This window comes from Podarcis tiliguerta, assembly GCF_965153285.1.
Source record: "Podarcis tiliguerta genome assembly, chromosome: 18".
Classification (NCBI taxonomy): Eukaryota; Metazoa; Chordata; class Lepidosauria; order Squamata; family Lacertidae; genus Podarcis; species Podarcis tiliguerta.
The window spans coordinates 1989428-2006100 of record NC_139551.1 but is presented as its reverse complement, the minus strand read 5'-3'; the positions used below and the strand labels follow the sequence as shown (position 1 = coordinate 2006100).

The 16673-nt window shown below is 51.6% G+C and overlaps 1 protein-coding gene across 2 annotated transcripts in view; it reads left to right on the top strand.

Moving 5' to 3' along the window:
- Window positions 1-15893, top strand: part of REXO1 (RNA exonuclease 1 homolog) — a 34683-nt gene extending 18790 nt beyond the window's left edge. For both annotated transcript variants that reach the window (XM_083421389.1, XM_083421390.1), the window contains exons 6-16: window positions 1194-1331; window positions 1492-1615; window positions 2529-2648; window positions 3481-3618; window positions 4429-4542; window positions 5481-5554; window positions 6790-6900; window positions 7502-7617; window positions 10992-11130; window positions 12326-12446; window positions 14046-15893. In XM_083421389.1, coding sequence (XP_083277515.1) covers window positions 1194-1331; window positions 1492-1615; window positions 2529-2648; window positions 3481-3618; window positions 4429-4542; window positions 5481-5554; window positions 6790-6900; window positions 7502-7617; window positions 10992-11130; window positions 12326-12446; window positions 14046-14134 — 1284 coding nt within the window. In that variant the 3' untranslated portion in view covers window positions 14135-15893. The remainder of the gene's footprint in view (window positions 1-1193; window positions 1332-1491; window positions 1616-2528; window positions 2649-3480; window positions 3619-4428; window positions 4543-5480; window positions 5555-6789; window positions 6901-7501; window positions 7618-10991; window positions 11131-12325; window positions 12447-14045) is intronic.
- The last annotated feature ends 780 nt before the right edge of the window (window positions 15894-16673 follow it).

The window sequence follows — 16673 nt, the reverse complement described above, 5'->3', positions numbered from 1 at the left end:
CGCCGGGAGGGGACCGCCAGAAGCCCCTCGGAGCTGGACCCCGGTGTCCGAGTTGAACGGTGAGGGTGGAGATGATCCTTAGGTCAGGAGAGGGGCTGTGGCAGGGCTTTCTGAGGTTGCCAAACCACAGTCCCCATCCTCATCTCACCGTTGTCCAGGCTGGAGTCTAGAAGGCAGTTGTTTTTTCAAACCCTTTTGGAAATCACTTTAGCCCTTGTGCGGCAAAGTCCAGTACAGTGGTGCCTCGCAAGACGAAATTAATTCGTTCCGCGAGTCTCTTCGTCTAGCGGTTTTTTCGTCTTGCGAAGCAACCCTATTAGCGGATTAGCGCTATTAGCGCTATTAGTGGTTTAGCGGCTATTAGCGGCTATTAAAGGCTTAAGGGATTAGCGGATTAGCTGCTAAAAGGCTATTAGCAGCTTAGTGTCTTAGCAAACGGGGGTGGGGAGCGAAAAAAAATCTCAAGACTCGCAAGACATTTTTGTCTTGCGAAGCAAGCCCATAGGGAAATTTGTCCTGCGAAGCGCATCGAAAAACGGAAAACCCTTTCGTCTAGCGGGTTTTCTGTCTTGCGAGGCATTCGTCTTGCGGGGCACCACTGTATCTCAACCGTGCCTGAGTGCCATAATAATAATAATAATAATAATAATAATAATTTATTATTTATACCCCGCCCATCTGGCTGGGTTTCTATAGCCACTCTATTTGTTTGATAACCTATTAAATATTAAAAGCTTCCCTAAAGAGGGCTGCCTTCAGATGTCTTCTAAAAGTTTGGTAGTTGTTGTTCTCTTTGACATCTGATGGGAGGGCGTTCCACGGGGCGGGCGCCACCACCGAGAAGGCCCTCTGCCTGGTTCCCTGTAACTTGGCTTCTCACAGAGAGGGAACCGCCAGAAGGTCTTGGACCTCAGTGTCCAGGGAGCCTTAAGCTCACCTTCATTCCGCATGTATTCATAGGCCACAGTTCTCCTCCCCGCCCCTCTTTCATCTTCACAACAGCCTTGCGAGGTAGGCTGGACCCAAGATGACTGCTTAGCCCCCCAAGGTCACCCAACATGACTGAGCGTGAGGATCTGAACCCAGGTCTCACAGGCCAGTCGCACATGCCGGAGCCCCACAGATCCCAGTAGCCTGTCGGCCGAATTCCTCAGGCGGATCTCTCCTCTTCCCCCTCCTTGTCCCTTCCCCAGAGTGCTACTTTGAAAAGACCCGTGATTCCCACGGAGTTCGGGGCTAAGGTCCCCACCAACATCCGGCAGAGATACCTCAACCTCTTCATCGACGAGTGCCTGAAGTCGTGCAGCTCGCAGCAGGAAGCATTCGACAAGGTTTGTACCTTTCTGCCAATAATAATAATAATTTATTATTTATACCCCGCCCATCTGGCTGGGCTTCCCCAGCCAGTCTGGGCAGCTTCCAACGAAATATATTAAAATGCAGTAATGCACCAAACGTGAAAAGCTTCCCTAAACGATGTGCCGTCTACAGGCCCTGGCGGAGGAGAAAGTGGTCTACGACCGCAGCACCAGCCGCAACATCTACCTGAACGTGGCGGTGAATACCCTGAAGAAGCTGCGCAGCGCCCTTCCCAGCCCCGCGCACGATGCTCGCCGTGGGTATCTTTTCTTGCTTGCTTCTTATTAAGGTAAAGGGACCCCTGACCATTAGGTCCAGTCGTGGCCGACTCTGGGGTTGCGGCGCTCATCTCGCTTTACTGGCCGAGGGAGCCGGCGTACAGCTTCCGGGTCACGTGGCCAGCAGGACTAAGCCGCTTCTGGCGAACCAGAGCAGCGCACGGAAACGCCGTTTACCTTCCCGCCGGAGCGGTACCTATTTATCTACTTGCACTTTGACGTGCTTTCGAAGTGCTAGGTGGGCAGGAGCAGGGACCGAGCAACGGGAGCTCACCCCGTCATTGCGGGGATTCGAACCGCCGGCCTTTTGATCGGCAAGTCCTAGGCTCTGTGGTTTAACCCACAGCGCCACCCGTGTCCCTTTTTATTATTTATTTATTTCTTCATTTCATTCATTCATGCATACATGCCCCACCTATCTGGCTGGGTTTCCCCAGCCACTCTGGGCAGCTTCCAACAAAATACTAAAATACAATAATTCATCCAATGTTAGAAGCTTCCCTAAACAGGGCTGCCTTCAGATGTCTTCTAAAAGTCAGATAGCTGTTTATTTCCTTGACATCTGACGGGAGGGCGTTCCACAGGGCGGGCGCCACCACCGAGAAGGCCCTCTGCCTGGTTCCCTGTAACCTCGCTTCTTGCAGGGAGGGAGCCACCAGAAGGCCCTCGGAGCTGGGCCTCAGTGTCCGGGCCATTGAGAAACAACAGACCTAACTTAGCCGTGCTCATTCATTTCAGTGGGCCTGCTCTGAGCTACGGCCTGCTAACTGCATCCGATCCACGGGTGGTTGCGCAGAAATTTGCAGACTCGAGCGTCCCTGGCTGGAGCCTGCCTTCAGAAACGCTTGCTAATGTGCCCATTTTGTACCCGGCTCCTTTCCCCCTTCCCAGGGATTGGCAACCGGAAACTGGTGTCTCACGAGGCCATGCTGGGAGGCAAACTGGCAGCCAAGACCAGCTTCACCTTGAACCGCTCTGCGGCCGCTCAGTTGCGGGCGGAAGACCTGAAAGGTAGGCTCCTCTTTGTGTCTTCTGCGTGTGTCTGTGTCTGTGTCTGTGTCTGCGCCCCCTTCCTTTCTTCCTTATGAGGACCTCGGTGCGTTTAATCCCTAAATCCAGAGCGAGGTAAAAAGGTAAAGGGACCCCTGACCATTAGGTCCAGTCGTGACCGACTCTGGGGTTGTGGTGCTCATTTCGCTTTACTGGCCAAGGGAGCCGGCGTACAGCTTCCGGGTCATGTGGCCAGCAGGACTAAGCCTCTTCTGGCAAACCAGAGCAGCACACGGATACGCTGTTTACCTTCCCGCCGGAGCGGTACCTATTTATCTACTTGCGCTGGTGTGCTTTCGAAGTGCTAGGTTGGCAGGAGCAGGGACCGAGCAACGGGAGCTCACCCTGTCATTGCGGGGATTCGAACCGCCGACCTTCTGATCGGCAAGTCCTAGGCTCTGTGGTTTAACCCACAGCGCCACCCGCGTCCCTAAAGGTAAAGATACCCCCTGACCATTAGGTCCAGTCATGGCCGACTCTGGGGTTGCGGCGCTCATCTCGCTTTATTGCCAGAGGGAGCCGGCGTACAGCTTCCGGGTCATGTGGCCAGCATGACTGAGCCGCTTCTGGCGAACCAGAGCAGCGCACGGAAACGCCGTTTACCTTCCCGCCAAAGCGGTACCTATTTATCTACTTGCACTTTGACGTTCTTTCGAACTGCTAGGTGGGCAGGAGCAGGACCGAGCAGAACACCGCAAAACCTTTGCGATCCCTCTGAAACCGGAAGAGCAGGAGCTAAAATCTCGGCTCAGCCGGTTTGATTTGAGCGAGCCAATCTCTTTGCCACCCTCAGGGGCCTCTCTCTACCGCCGGCTGAAGGAGTACGTGTTGACGGAGGAGGACCTGAAGGAGCACGGGTACCCCCTGCCGTGCCCCGAGACGTCGGGCCGCGCCGTCGTCTTCAATGCGGAGGAGAAGAAAACGACCGACGGTAAGCTCCGCGGGGAGAGGGGCGAGACCCGTGAGGGATTCTGGCTCGGCAATCCTCATATAGTATCGATCCGTTGCGTTTATAACCCCTCCTGTGTCCACCTCCCCGCTTTATCGCCAGTGACAACCCTGGGAGGTAGGTTGGGCTGAGAACCAGTGACCAGCCCCTAGGTTCACCCACTGAGCGCGGATTTGAACCCCATAAAGACAGGGTTTTTTTCCCCTTTGCAAAAGAAGCTGCACAACTTTGAGCTGATTCTCAAAAAAACTGGGCTTTTCATCTTTGCAAAAGAAGCTACAGTGGTGCCCCGCAAGACGAATGCCTCGCAAGACGGAAAACCCGCTAGACGAAAGGGTTTTCCGTTTTTCGATGCGCTTCGCAGGACGAATTCCCCTATGGGCTTGCTTCGCAAGACAAAAATGTCTTGCGAGTCTTGAGATTTTTTTTCGCTCCCCACCCCCTTTTTCTAAGATGCTAAACCGCTAATAGCCTTTTAGCAGCTAATCCACTAATCCCTTAAGCCTTTAATAGCCGCTAATAGACGCTAATAGCGCTAAGCCGCTAAGCCGCTAATAGGGTTGCTTCGCAAGACGACAAAACTGCTAGACGAAGAGACTCGCAGAACGAATTAATTTCGTCTTGCAAGGCACCACTGTACACAACTATGAGCTGATTTCCCCCAGAAAACAGGGCTTTCCCCCTTTCTTCCTCTAAAAACTAGGCGCGTCTTACGGTCAGGTGCGTCTTAATGGCACGAAAAACACAGCAGTTCACTGAATCTCTTTCTTTCTCCCTCCCCCAAATTTCTAGGCTCTTGCAGAGTTTGCTGCCGCTGCGGCACCGAGTACATGGTGACTCCGTCTGGGAACTGCGTCCGGAAGGAGGAATGCGTCCACCACTGGGGGAAGTTGCGCAAGCAGAGAGGTAGAGCGTTGCATTTGAGTTCTTTTATCCCGCAACTCATCCTTCCTCTGCAGGAGCTCAAAGAAAGTGGGTGTTTCCGGCGGTTTGCATCTTCTGTCCGTGCTCGGACTCCCTGCGCCATTCCGTCTTCGCAACAACCTGTTGGATTTGCGCAGAGCTGCTGCTTCTCGTGGCTTGGGAGCGGGGACCCTGAGGTTTCATCCAGCCCACCCCCCTCGCAATGCAGGAATCTCAAAGCATCCACGACGGACCCAACCTCCGCTTATAAACCTCCGAGGAAGGAGAGTTCACAACCTCCCGTTTGCGTATTTCTACCCCGCTTGGTTGTAAAAGCCGTTCCACCCCCCAAAAAAAACCCCTCAAAGAAGAAGAAGAGTTTGGATTTGATATCCTGCCTTTCGCTCCCTTTAAGGAGTCTCAAAGCGGCTAACATTCTCCTTTCCCTTCCTCCCCACAACAAACACTCTGTGAGGTGAGTGGGGCTGAGAGACTTCAGAGAAGTGTGACTGGCCCAAGGTCACCCAGCAGCTGCAGGTGGAGGAGCAGAGACTCGAACCCGGTTCCCCAGATTACGAGATTACCACCATATGCCATGAGTGCTCTGATGGTGTTTCCTGCTTGGCAGGGGGTTGGACTCGATGGCCCTTGTGGTCTCTTCCAACTCTATGATTCTATGCAGCTTCGACAAAGAGCCACGCTTTGAGCGTTGCTGTTTCCTCTTCCCTCCCTGGCGCCTTCCCCTTATTTATCTCATCCCTTTGCTTGTAAGCAATCATCATCGTTATTATTATTAACCTAAAACCTTTAGCGCTTGAGAGAAAGGCAGGGTGTAAATATTGCCTCTGCGTATCGTTCAGCTGGTACCTTCTGGGAAATGCCCTTCTGCTGATTCCTAAGCCACAGTGTCCTCCTTACTCAAGCTTTTCTCTCCCTTTCAGTTCCTGGCGGCTGGGAAACCCATTACAACTGCTGTTCTGGAGCGGTTGGTTCCCCCGGGTGCCAAGTCGCAAAAGTAAGTACTTTCAAATTTCCTTGGTTTCCTTTTAACTCGCCCGTCCTCCGTCACGGAGCCCCCAGGTGGCAGAAGCGTGGTTGCTAGATCTAGGCGCAGGTCGTAGTTCACCGGTAGAGCCCCTGACTTGCAGGCAGAAGCTCCCAGGCTCAGTCCTGCCCCCCTCGCAATCCCCAGGTAGGACTGGGAATGCTTGAAACCTTGCGGAGCCCGACCGGTCCGTGTGAACGTCAGCTAGGCGGTTTGAGCATCTTACTCCCATCCTGGTCCGACTGCACTGGCTACCAATTCGTTTACGGGCCCAATTCAAAGAGCTGCTTTCAACCTACAAAGCCTTAAACGGCTCAGGACCGCAGTACCTCAAGAACCGCCTCTTCCCATATGAACCTACCCGGACCCTGAGGTCATCTTCTGAGGCCCTCCTTCGTGTGCCTCCTCCTTGAGAGGTCCGGAGGGTGGCGATACGAGAACAGGGCCTTCTCTGCAGTGGCTCCCCGTCTGGAACGCTTTCCCCAGGGAAGTTCACCTGGCGCCTTCATTACACACCTTTAGGCGCCAGGCAATAACGTTCCTTTTTAACCGGTCCTTTGGTTGATCTGTTTTGCATCCTATGCCCTTTTAAAATGTGGGTTTTTTTGCGGGGGCGCAATTGGGTTGTTGTTTTTATTTTTATTAGGTATTTTGTGTTTTTATATCTTGATTTTTATTCTGTGAACCGCCCTGAGACCCCTGGGTATTTGTCGTTTAGTCGTGTCCGCCTCTTCGTGACCCCCTGGACCAGAGCAGGCCAGGCCCTCCTGTCTTCCACTGCCTCTCGCAGTTTGGTCAAACTCATGCTGGTAGCTTCGAGAACACTGTCCCACCATCTCGTCCTCTGTCGTCCCCTTCTCCTTGTGCCCTCCATCTTTCTCAGCATCAGGGTCTTTTCCAGGGAGTCTTCTCTTCTCCTGAGGTGGCCAAAATCTTGGAGCCTCAGCTTCAGGATCTGTCCTTCCAGTGAGCACTCAGGGCTGATTTCCTTCAGGATGGAGAGGTTTGATCTTCTTGCAGTCCATGGGACTCTCCAGAGTCTCCTCCCCTGGGTATAGGGCTGTATATAAATAATAAAATAATAAAATGATGATGGTGGCCTGCCTTTAAGCCTCCTAAAGCCATGTCCTCCTAAAGCCAGGCAAGGTGAAATAAGCCGTCTTCCTTCTCTCTTTGCCCCTCTAATTTCCTCCTCCCTTTTGCAGCAACACGTTCACGACGGCAGGAAGGAGAGCTTGGAGGGTTTCGTGAAGACCTTTGAGAAGGTGCCCAGCGCGGACGGAAACCCGGGCATCTACGCCTTAGACTGCGAAATGGTTGGTGGCACAACTCTTATCTATCTGTCTGTCTGTCTATCTATCTATCTATCTATCTATCTATCTATCTATCATCTATCGTCTATCTATTTATCTGTCTATCATCTATCTATCATCTGTCTGTACGTCTATCTATCTATCATCTATCTATCTATCATCTCATCTCTCTCTCTCTCTCTCCCATCATCTATGTATCATCTGTCTGTACGTCTATCATCTATCTATCATTCATCTATCTATATCTATCTATCATCTATATATCTATATCTATATCTATGTCTATATCTATATCATCTATATCTATATCTATATCTATATCTATCGTGTCTGTTCTGAAAAAAGATAACTAAAATCATAGCTCTCTTCCTTAACCGCTGGGAAACAGTCGGCCGAAAGAAGCAGCCTTGAAAGTTGTCAGAAATCTCTTCTCCCCCCTCCCCTTGAGTCCTGCCTCTCTGGACCCCAAATCGGTTTAATCTCTGGGTCGTTGAGTCAGGCGAGGGTTTGGCGAAGAGGGGATCAGGGCTGCCTGCGGAAAGGGAGCCTCCCTGAGTCACCCACCCCCCTCTAATCTCTCTCTCTTATTCTTCGGCTCCCGCAGTGTTACACCAAGCAAGGCCTGGAGCTGACTCGCGTCACGGTGATCAACTCGGAGCTGAAAGTCATCTATGACACCTTTGTCAAGCCTGACCACAAAGTGGTGGACTACAACACTCGGTGAGGGTAATCAGAGGCCTGGTCCGCCGCGCCTTAATGCTTCCCTTTTTCCTTTCTCCTTCTGTGCTGGACTTCCTATTTGGGGACTTCCCTGGCTTTTCCCCGGCCCACGTAGGACCAGTCTGGATAGTTGGCCTTGGTGAAGATTTGACGTTTTCATCCCCCAAAAGTTTTTGATTGGAATTTCCACTGAAACGAGGCTGCATTTTAATGTTGTACAGTGGTACCTCTGTGTCAGGAAGCTGCCATCAGTGCCGGAGGGAGAGAGCAAAATCCAGAGGGATTCCGGAGAGCGTCCCGGGATTGGGAGAGGCAGCCCATCTTCTGGGGAAGAGAATCAGCGTAGCACCAGTGGAGAAGGGGGGCAGATGGGGGAAGCGGCGAGGCAGTCCCATGACTCCTTGCCGGGGACCAGCGGGGAGAGTAGAGGTCCTCCGCTGCCCACGCCCTCCTTGCGCAGAAGGCTTTCGCACAGAGAGAGTAGGAGGAGACTAGGCGTCAAAGAGCTTCTTTGCTGGAAGAAGTTAAAGAAACGCCCACTGACGGATTCTGCCAGCGATTGAGACAGCCACGGGCGAGTGGCTGTCCGGACAGAAAAGGTTCACTCAGGCAATCCAGCCAGGTGTTTGCACCGGCTTACGCACGAGCAACCCCTAGAACCATTACACTCGGGTCAAGTACTTAATTTGTTCCGGAGGCCCGTTCTTAACCTGAAGCTGCTCTTAACCTAAAGCACCACTTTAGCTAATGGGGCCTCCCGTTGCTGCCGCCGGAGCACGATTTCTGTTCTCATCCTGAAGCAAAGTTCTTAACCTGAAGCACTATTTCTGGGTTAGCAGAGTGTGTAACCTGAAGCGTATGTAACCCGAGGTACCACTGTATTTTAATCTTGTTTTTAAGTTGTATTTCAATCCATTTTTTTTCTACCTGGTGTTAGCAGCCCTGAGCCTGGTCTTGGCTGGGGAGGGCAGGGTATAAATAAAATTTATTATTATTAAGCATTAGGTGCAAACTGTGCCCAGCTTCTTAACCTTCAGATTGCTGGCCTGTCTAAACCCTAGTGGCAAAAAGTCCTCCAGAGACTCCAATGTCTCCATCTCCCACACACAACAGCCTTTCTGGCAGGCCAGCCAAATCAGCTTAGTTTTTCTTTTTAAAAAACCTTGTTTATTGATTTTTCACAAAAAAAAAGACCGTAAGTTGACTTCCTGTCCTCCCAAGTTTAGTTTTTCCCTTAAGTTCCAAATTGTGTGGTTCCTCTGCTCCAAAATGAAATGGGGCAAATTCTTCCTTCCTTCCTTCCTTCCTTCCTTCCTTCCTTCCTTCCTTCCTTCCTTCCTTTCCTTTCCTTTCCTTTCCTTTCCCTCCCTTCCTTCCTTCCTTCCTTCCTTCCTTCCTTCCTTTCCTTTCCTTTCCTTTCCTTTCCTTTCCTTTCCTTTCCCTTCCTTCCTTCCTTCCTTTCCTTCCTTTCCTTTCCTTTTCCCTTCCTCCTTCTTCCTTCCTTCCTTCCTTCCTTCCTTCCTTCCTTCCTTCCTTCCTTCCTTTCCTTCCTTTCCTTTCCTTTCCTTCCTTCCTTCCTTCCTTCCTTCCTCCCTCCCTCCCTCCCTCCCTCCCTCCCTCCCTCCCTCTCTTTCTTTCTTTCTTTTACGTATTTGTTTATTTCCTTCCTTTTTCTCAGCCTGAGACCCAAGGCCAGCTTATGCAGATAAAATGGGAGGGAAAAGCTAAAAACATAGAAAATACGAGAGGTTCATATGAGGGGATACGGTCTTTCAAATAGCCTGTACATTCTGGGGACTGTGCCAAAATTACATATAGTCAAAACACACACTGGGTTCAAGGTCAGGCAGGATTGCCAAAAGTCTCTCTCTCTCCCCCCCTTCCGCTCTCTTTTCAATGATTATCTATTTTGCCAAACGCTTAAATCTGAATGCTCACAAGTCAAATGCGAGTAAGTTGCGGGTTTACAAAAAGGGAGAGCTGGAGACTAGCCTATAACTCTCAAAAATGGATATTTTGTTGGTTTGTTTTCATACATAAATTGCATTGTCGTTTTCAAATTTGACAACAATCATCATGAGTTGACATTTACGTAACATCCTTGTTTTGACTTCCCTCCCCGCCCTTCTTGGTTTCTTGTAAAAAACGTTTTCAAAACTTTCATCTCCCCCTTAAATCATTTTGTTTGTCACTCTCTGCATTTCTTCCGAAGCCAGCTTTTAACTGCTTGCTTTTAAATTAATCCTGTTAATGTGTTTAATTGCTCGCAGTAATTTTTTAGATAATCCACACATCTCCCCCATTCATTCTTCTTTCTTTCTTATCTTTTTTTGTTGAGTTTTACATTGCAAATTTAAATTCCAACATTAAACATCAACATCATCATTTAGGATTCCCTGAACCCTTCGATTCCCCTCTGGCCTTTCACGGTTACCATTTTTATCAATCTTTTTTCCCGCTGCTTCATTTATTTTCTCTATTGTTCTTAAATAATCCATTTATTTTTTTACCTTAATTCTGACTACATTACGAGCGTTCATCAAACCCTTCCAAACGTTTTTAGTTGTTTACAGTGTTCTCTTAAATACATCGTAAAATTTCCCCATTCCTTCTTAAAGTTTTAGAAGACACCTGAAGGCAGCCCTGTTTAGGGAAGCTTTTAATGTTTAATTGGTTACTGTATTTTAGTGTTCTGTTGGAAGCCGCCCAGAGTGGCTGGGGAAACCCAGCCAGATGGGCGGGGTATAAATAATAATAAAAATAAAAATAAAAGTTCTTCTTGGTTTCTTAATCTTCCCTCGAGTTTTGCCGTTTCTGCAGAGCCCCTTAACGTTGTCACAATTCCTCTTCATTCGTTGGTGGGACAGCATCCTCTTTCCATCTCTGCTCAAAAGAGCTGCCAGGAGACGCCTTGTTGTTGTTGTTTAGTCGTTCAGTCGTGTCCGCCTCTTCGTGACCCCCTGGACCAGAGCACGCCAGGCCCTCCTTTCTTCCACTGCCTCCCGCAGTTTGGTCAAACTCAGGCTGGCAGCTTTGAGAACACTGTCCCACCATCTCGTCCTCCGCCGTCCCCTTCTCCTTGCGGCCTCCATCTTTCCCAACATCAGGGTCTTTTCCAGGGAGTCTTCTCTTCTCCTGGGGTGGCCAAAGTCTTGGAGCCTCAGCTTCAGGATCTGTCCTTCCAGGGAGCACTCAGGGCTGATTTCCTTCCGAATGGAGAGGTTTGATCTTCTTGCAGTCCATGGGACTCTCCAGAGTCTCCTCCAGCACCAGAATTCAAAAGCATCAACGCCTTGATCAAGCGGCAATTTTGACTGCCTTCGCAAGGGCAAGTATTCCCACCCGTTTGACGGCGCTGATCTTTGCCTCCGCAGGTTTTCCGGCGTGACGGAGGCGGACCTGGAGAATGCCTCCATCACCTTGCGGGACGTCCAAGCCGTCCTCCTGAGCATGTTCAGCTCGGACACCATCCTGATCGGGCACAGCTTAGAAAGCGACCTGTTTGCGCTGAAGGTAACGGGAGAGTTCTGGCGGGGCAGTTCTGCTTGCTCTGGGGAAAGCTGGGCAGCGATGTATCAGCCGCAGGGTGGGCTGGGGTCGTTTCCCCCTTTTGAGCGGCTTAACAGAGGAGTCTGTGCCCCTCACCCCATCCAGACTGAAGCAACTGAGCAACGCTAGATCAGGTGGCTATCCCCCAAACCCATCACAGCATCCCATCCCCCAGTCGTACAGACAAACCCCAAACCCGTTGCCGTATACTCCAACCTTGTTTATTCCCAGAGCCGCAACTCTCCAAAGCATACCTTCTATCTCCCTGGTTCCCAGCACACATGCCCCACCGGGGGGGGGGGGGGGGCAATCTGATTTTTAGAGAGGGAGCCAATTCGAGAATGAGCTATTAACAGTGAATGGCCTTTTAGGCTTCCACGTGAATAGGAGCTCACTTTTTGAATAATAAGAATCACCGTATTTTTCTGTATATAAGACGCCCCCTATTTTGGGGCAGGTGACGCGGGTGGCGCTGTGGGTTAAACCACAGAGCCTAGGACTTGCCGATCAGAAGGTCGGCGGTTCGAATCCCCGCAATGACGGGGTGAGCTCCCGTTGCTCGGTCTCTGCTCCTACCAACCTAGCGGGTTGAAAGCACGTCAAAGTGCAAGTAGATAAATAGGTCCCGCTCGGGGACCATTAGGTCCAGTCGTGGCCGACTCTGGGGTTGCGGCGCTCATCTCGCTTTACTGGCTGAGGGAGCCGGCATACAGCTTCCGGGTCATGTGGCCAGCAGGACTGAGCCGCTTCTGGCAAACCAGAGAAGCGCATGGAAACACCGTTTACCTTCCCGCCGGAGCGGTACCTATTTATCTACTTGCACTTTGACGTGCTTTCGAACTGCTAGGTGGGCAGGAGCAGGGACCGAGCAACGGGAGCTCACCCCGTCATTGGGGGGATTCAAACCACCGACCTTCCGATCGGCAAGTCCTAGGCTCTGTAGTTTAACCCACAGCACCACCCGCATCCCCTATTGCGATGTTTAGCCGGTGATGATATCGCAAAGTTGGCAGCCAGATAATTGCCCGGGTCCAAGTGGGGGGTCTGAGGACGCGTTCCTGGTGGCGCGAGGGTTTCCACTGGTGCAGAAGAACATAGCGGAAGTACTTGGGGGAAAGGGAAACCCTTTGACCCTGTCTGCGTCCGTCTCTCCCGGCAGCTCATCCACGGGACTGTGGTGGACACGGCTGTGGTCTTCCCTCACCGCCTGGGCTTGCCTTACAAGCGAGCTCTGCGCACCTTGATGGCCGACTACCTCAAGCGCATCATCCAGGACAGCGGTGAGATTTCGGCGCATGGAGGGGGGCGGGATGGGAAGCAAGGGAGAGAATCCGTGGGGTCTTCAGTCCGCCTTCCGCCCCCTCCGCTCCTGAGCTGTAAAGCCCTGGCCCCCGAAAACCAGCCTCTAAAGACCTACAGCTCCAATTCCACACACCCCAGTGCCCTTCTTTCCCATAAAGGAATAGCCTTACAGTCCCGCTTGGACTACTGCCATGCGCTCTACGTGGGGCTACCTTTGAAGGTGACCCGGAAACTGCAATTAATCCAGAATGTGGCAGCCAGACTGGGGACTGGGAGCAGCTGCCAAGACCATGTAACACCAGTCCTGAAAGACCTACATTGGCTCCCAGGACATTTCCAAGCACAATTCAAAGTGTTGGTGCTGACCTTGAAAGCCCTAAACGGCCCAGTAGACCTGAAGGAGCGTCTCCACCCCCATTGTCCAGCCCAGACACCGGGGTCCAGCTCCGAGGGCCTTCTGGCGGTCCCCTCCCTGCAAGAAGAGAGATTGTGCAGGGAGCCAGGCAGAGGTCGCACAGTCTGGGAGTCATTTTGGACTCCTGGCTGTCCATGGAGGCACAGGTCAATTCTGGGTCCAGGGCAGCTCCACCTGGTACGCAGGATGAGACCCTCCCTGCCCGCAGACTGTCTCGCCAGAGTGGCGCATCCTCTGGTTATCTCCCGCTTGGACTACTGCCATGCGCTCTCCGTGGGGCTACCTTTGAAGGTGACCCGGAAACTATAACTAATCCAGACTGGGGACTGGGAGTGGCTGCCGGTACCATATAACACTGGTCCGAAAGGATCTTCACTGGCTCCTAGTACGTTTCTGAGCACAATTCAAAGTGTTGGTGCTCATCTAGAAAGCCCTAAATGGCCTCGGCCCAATATACCTAAAGGAGCGTCTCGACCCCTATTGTTCAGCCCGGACACAGGTCCCAGAGCCAAGGGCCAAGATTGATTGATTGATTGAATGAATTTATATACCGCCCTAATTCCAGAGGTCTCAGGGCAGTTCACAGAAAAGATCAGAATATGTAAAATCGTAAAAAGAACAATAACCCAATAGAACTACATTTTAAAAGGGTATAGGATGTCGTTGAGGTCAACCAGAGGCCTGGTTAAAAAGGAATGCTTTTGCCTGGTGCCAAAAGGTGTATAATGAAGGCACAAGGCAAACATCCCTGGGGAGAGCATTCCACAGACGGGGGGGCCACTGCAGAGAAGGCCCTGTTCTCATATTGCCACCCTCCGGACCTCTTGAGGAGGAGGCACACGAAGGAGGGCCTCAGAAGATGACCTCAGGGTCCGGATAGGTTCATATGGAAAGAGGCGGTCCTTGAGGTATTGGGGTCCCTCACCACCCCACCCCAATTCCTCCCCATCTTCCCGAGTCCCTTTTTGATCACCCCAAGGCAGCGGTGACTAAACTCAGCCCTCCAGCTGTTTTGGGACTACAGCTCCCATCATCCCTAGCTAACAGGACCAGCGGTCAGGGGTGATGGGAATTGTAGTCCCAAGCATCTGGAGGGCCAAGTTTGGCCACCACTGTCCCAGAAGATGAGTCACAACTCTCTCTTTGTTTTTCTTCCCGGCAGTGGAAGGCCACGACTCGAGCGAGGATGCCCGGGCGTGCATGGAACTGATGATCTGGAAGATCAAGGAAGACGCGAAAGTGAAGCGGTGATAGAGGAGGAGCCGCCGCCGTTCTTTCTCCTTCGCCTTTTCCACTTTTACCGGTGCAGTGCAATAATAATAAGGACAATAATAATAACGATAACGGCCTCTGGGGAGCCCGGACCTTCTCTCCCCCACTTTTGTGTCTGCAGGTATCCCTGCATAGCTGCTGCTGGCGCCGCCACCACTCTTCTGCCGTCACACTGAGAAAGCGTGTGACCTCGCGAGGCTGGCCGTGATGCCCTGTCCCCCACGACCTGTAGGCCCGCAAGAAAACTCCAGGATAAAATCTGAGCGGCGGCCTAACTCCCCGAAACCCCGTCCTGTTCGCAAACCTCAAAAAACGGAAGCTTCTCCTTTGGGGACTTAACATGGGGCTCCCTTTTCGCTGCCGCACGTCGGGAAGTCGGCCGTGGAGACTCGGGCAAGCTGCGGAGGCGCTGGCAAGCCGCGCGGGGGCTCTGATCCGGCAGCGGGCTGCCTCCAAACCCGCAACACCTGGGGAGAAGGCGGAGGCGGCGTGCGGTTGGCAGGGCAGAAGAACTGCCGGCACGGAGACGCGTTTGAGTCCCGGCCGTGGGTACGGCAGGGCATTGCGCCCGCGTCAGGAGCACTGGGGGCCTTCGGTGCGACCCGCAGCAAATGGGCCCCCCTGCAAAGAGGGGGTTCCCCTCACCCCGTCTCTCAGCGCAACAGGCCCCCCTGGTCTCTGCTGCCTGCATCATCGGACTCCTTCCCGAGGCAGAGGATTGCCCCGTCGGATTGCCCCGGATAAGGGGCGGGCAGTCGTTCCCACGAAGGGGTCCGCCGCCCGCCACCCGAGACCCGGAATCGGCAGTTGCGCAAGTCCTCCAGGGTGGAAAACGGGGCGTGAGCGTGGGCAGAGTCGCTGCAGGGACCCTTACGATTTGTCCGCCTTCGCAACTGCAAATCCAGGGAAATCCACTGTTCAGAGCATATCGCACTTAACTTCCAAGCTCAACCACGACTTTTTGAAAAAACACTAGGAAACGCTTCTTCCTAATAATTGCTAATCGCTGCTCTGTGAATGCCCTGTGGGGAAACTTAACCCAGCTCGCTTGGGGGGGGGGGGGAATGCAGGTGGAAATATTTGCCTTGGCGTAAAACAGAAAGTGGGGTGATGCTTGAATCCACCTTTTCAAATTCACACACGCTCAGTTATCCGTGAGTGTAAATAACAATGTTCTAGGAACAGAGCAAGTTAGAAGACAGGGTGGGGTGGGGGGGGGGTGTTGGTTATCTATTTAAAACAAGGGGACAATTCTGCACTACAAGCTATTTTAGCTGACAAAACTCGTCCCTCCTCTGTCCCCCCGAATTTTCATTTAAGGAGAGAGCCTAAAATGCTCTCTTAGAGAGTTTTCAAGTGTTTCCCAACGCCGTCGGAACCCGTTCATTCCCTTTAAATACCAGTTCCATGTTTCTTGCAGCTCCCAGTCTGCCCTCTTCCTTCCTCCCTTCCAGGGTAATAAGAGGAGAAAGCAAGTCTCCTCAGCCCCTGGGGGGAAAAACCCCTATTATTATTATTAATAATAATAATAACCTTAGCGCAGGTCGACCTCCTCTGCAGTTGAGCTCAGCCGTTCCCTGGTTGACGATTCCCAAATCTCCTTTGTTTTGTTAACACTGTACAGTTAATTAAAAAAAAACGGGCTCTGTAGACTTTGTATATGGAGAACTGCTACCTGTTAACACTATTTTGTAAATGTCTTTTTTTTAAATAAATAAACAAAAAATCCTGGCTATTTCTGGTGAGCACGATTTGTTGTTTTAGAGATTATCTCTCTCTCTCTGTGTGTGTTATTCTGCTTACTGGAGAGTGTGTCAGGGATAAAGGGGTGTGTGTGTGGATAATCCTGAGATTTTATTTTCATAGAATCATAGAATCATAGAGTTGGAAGAGACCACAAGGGCCATCGAGTCCAACCCCCTGCCAAGCAGGAAACACCATCAGAGCACTCCTGACATATGGTTGTCAAGCCTCTGCTTAAAGACCTCCAAAGAAGGAGACTCCACCACACTCCTTGGCAGCAAATTCCACTGTCAAACAGCTCTTCCTGTCAGGAAGTTCTTCCTAATGTTTAGGTGGAATCTTCTTTCTTGTAGTTTGGATCCATTGCTCCGTGTCCGCTTCTCTGGAGCAGCAGAAAACAACCTTTCTCCCTCCTCTAGGTGACATCCTTTTATATATTTGAACATGGCTATCATATCACCCCTTAACCTCCTCTTCTCCAGGCTAAACCTGCCCAGCTCCCTTAGCCGTTCCTCATAAGGCATCGTTTCCAGGCCTTTGACCATTTTGGTTGCCCTCCTCTGGACACGTTCCAGTTTGTCAGTGTCCTTCTTGAACTGTGGTGCCCAGAACTGGGCACAGTACTCCAGGTGAGGTCTGACCAGAGCAGAAAGGTCACAACTTAGAAAGGTCACAACTTTGCCGAAAGCTTCACGTACGGAAAGCCAGAAACCTTCAAGTTTAAATCAGAGAGGGCCTTCGGTTTCCTCCGTACTTGGTCTAAGTACCACCTCTG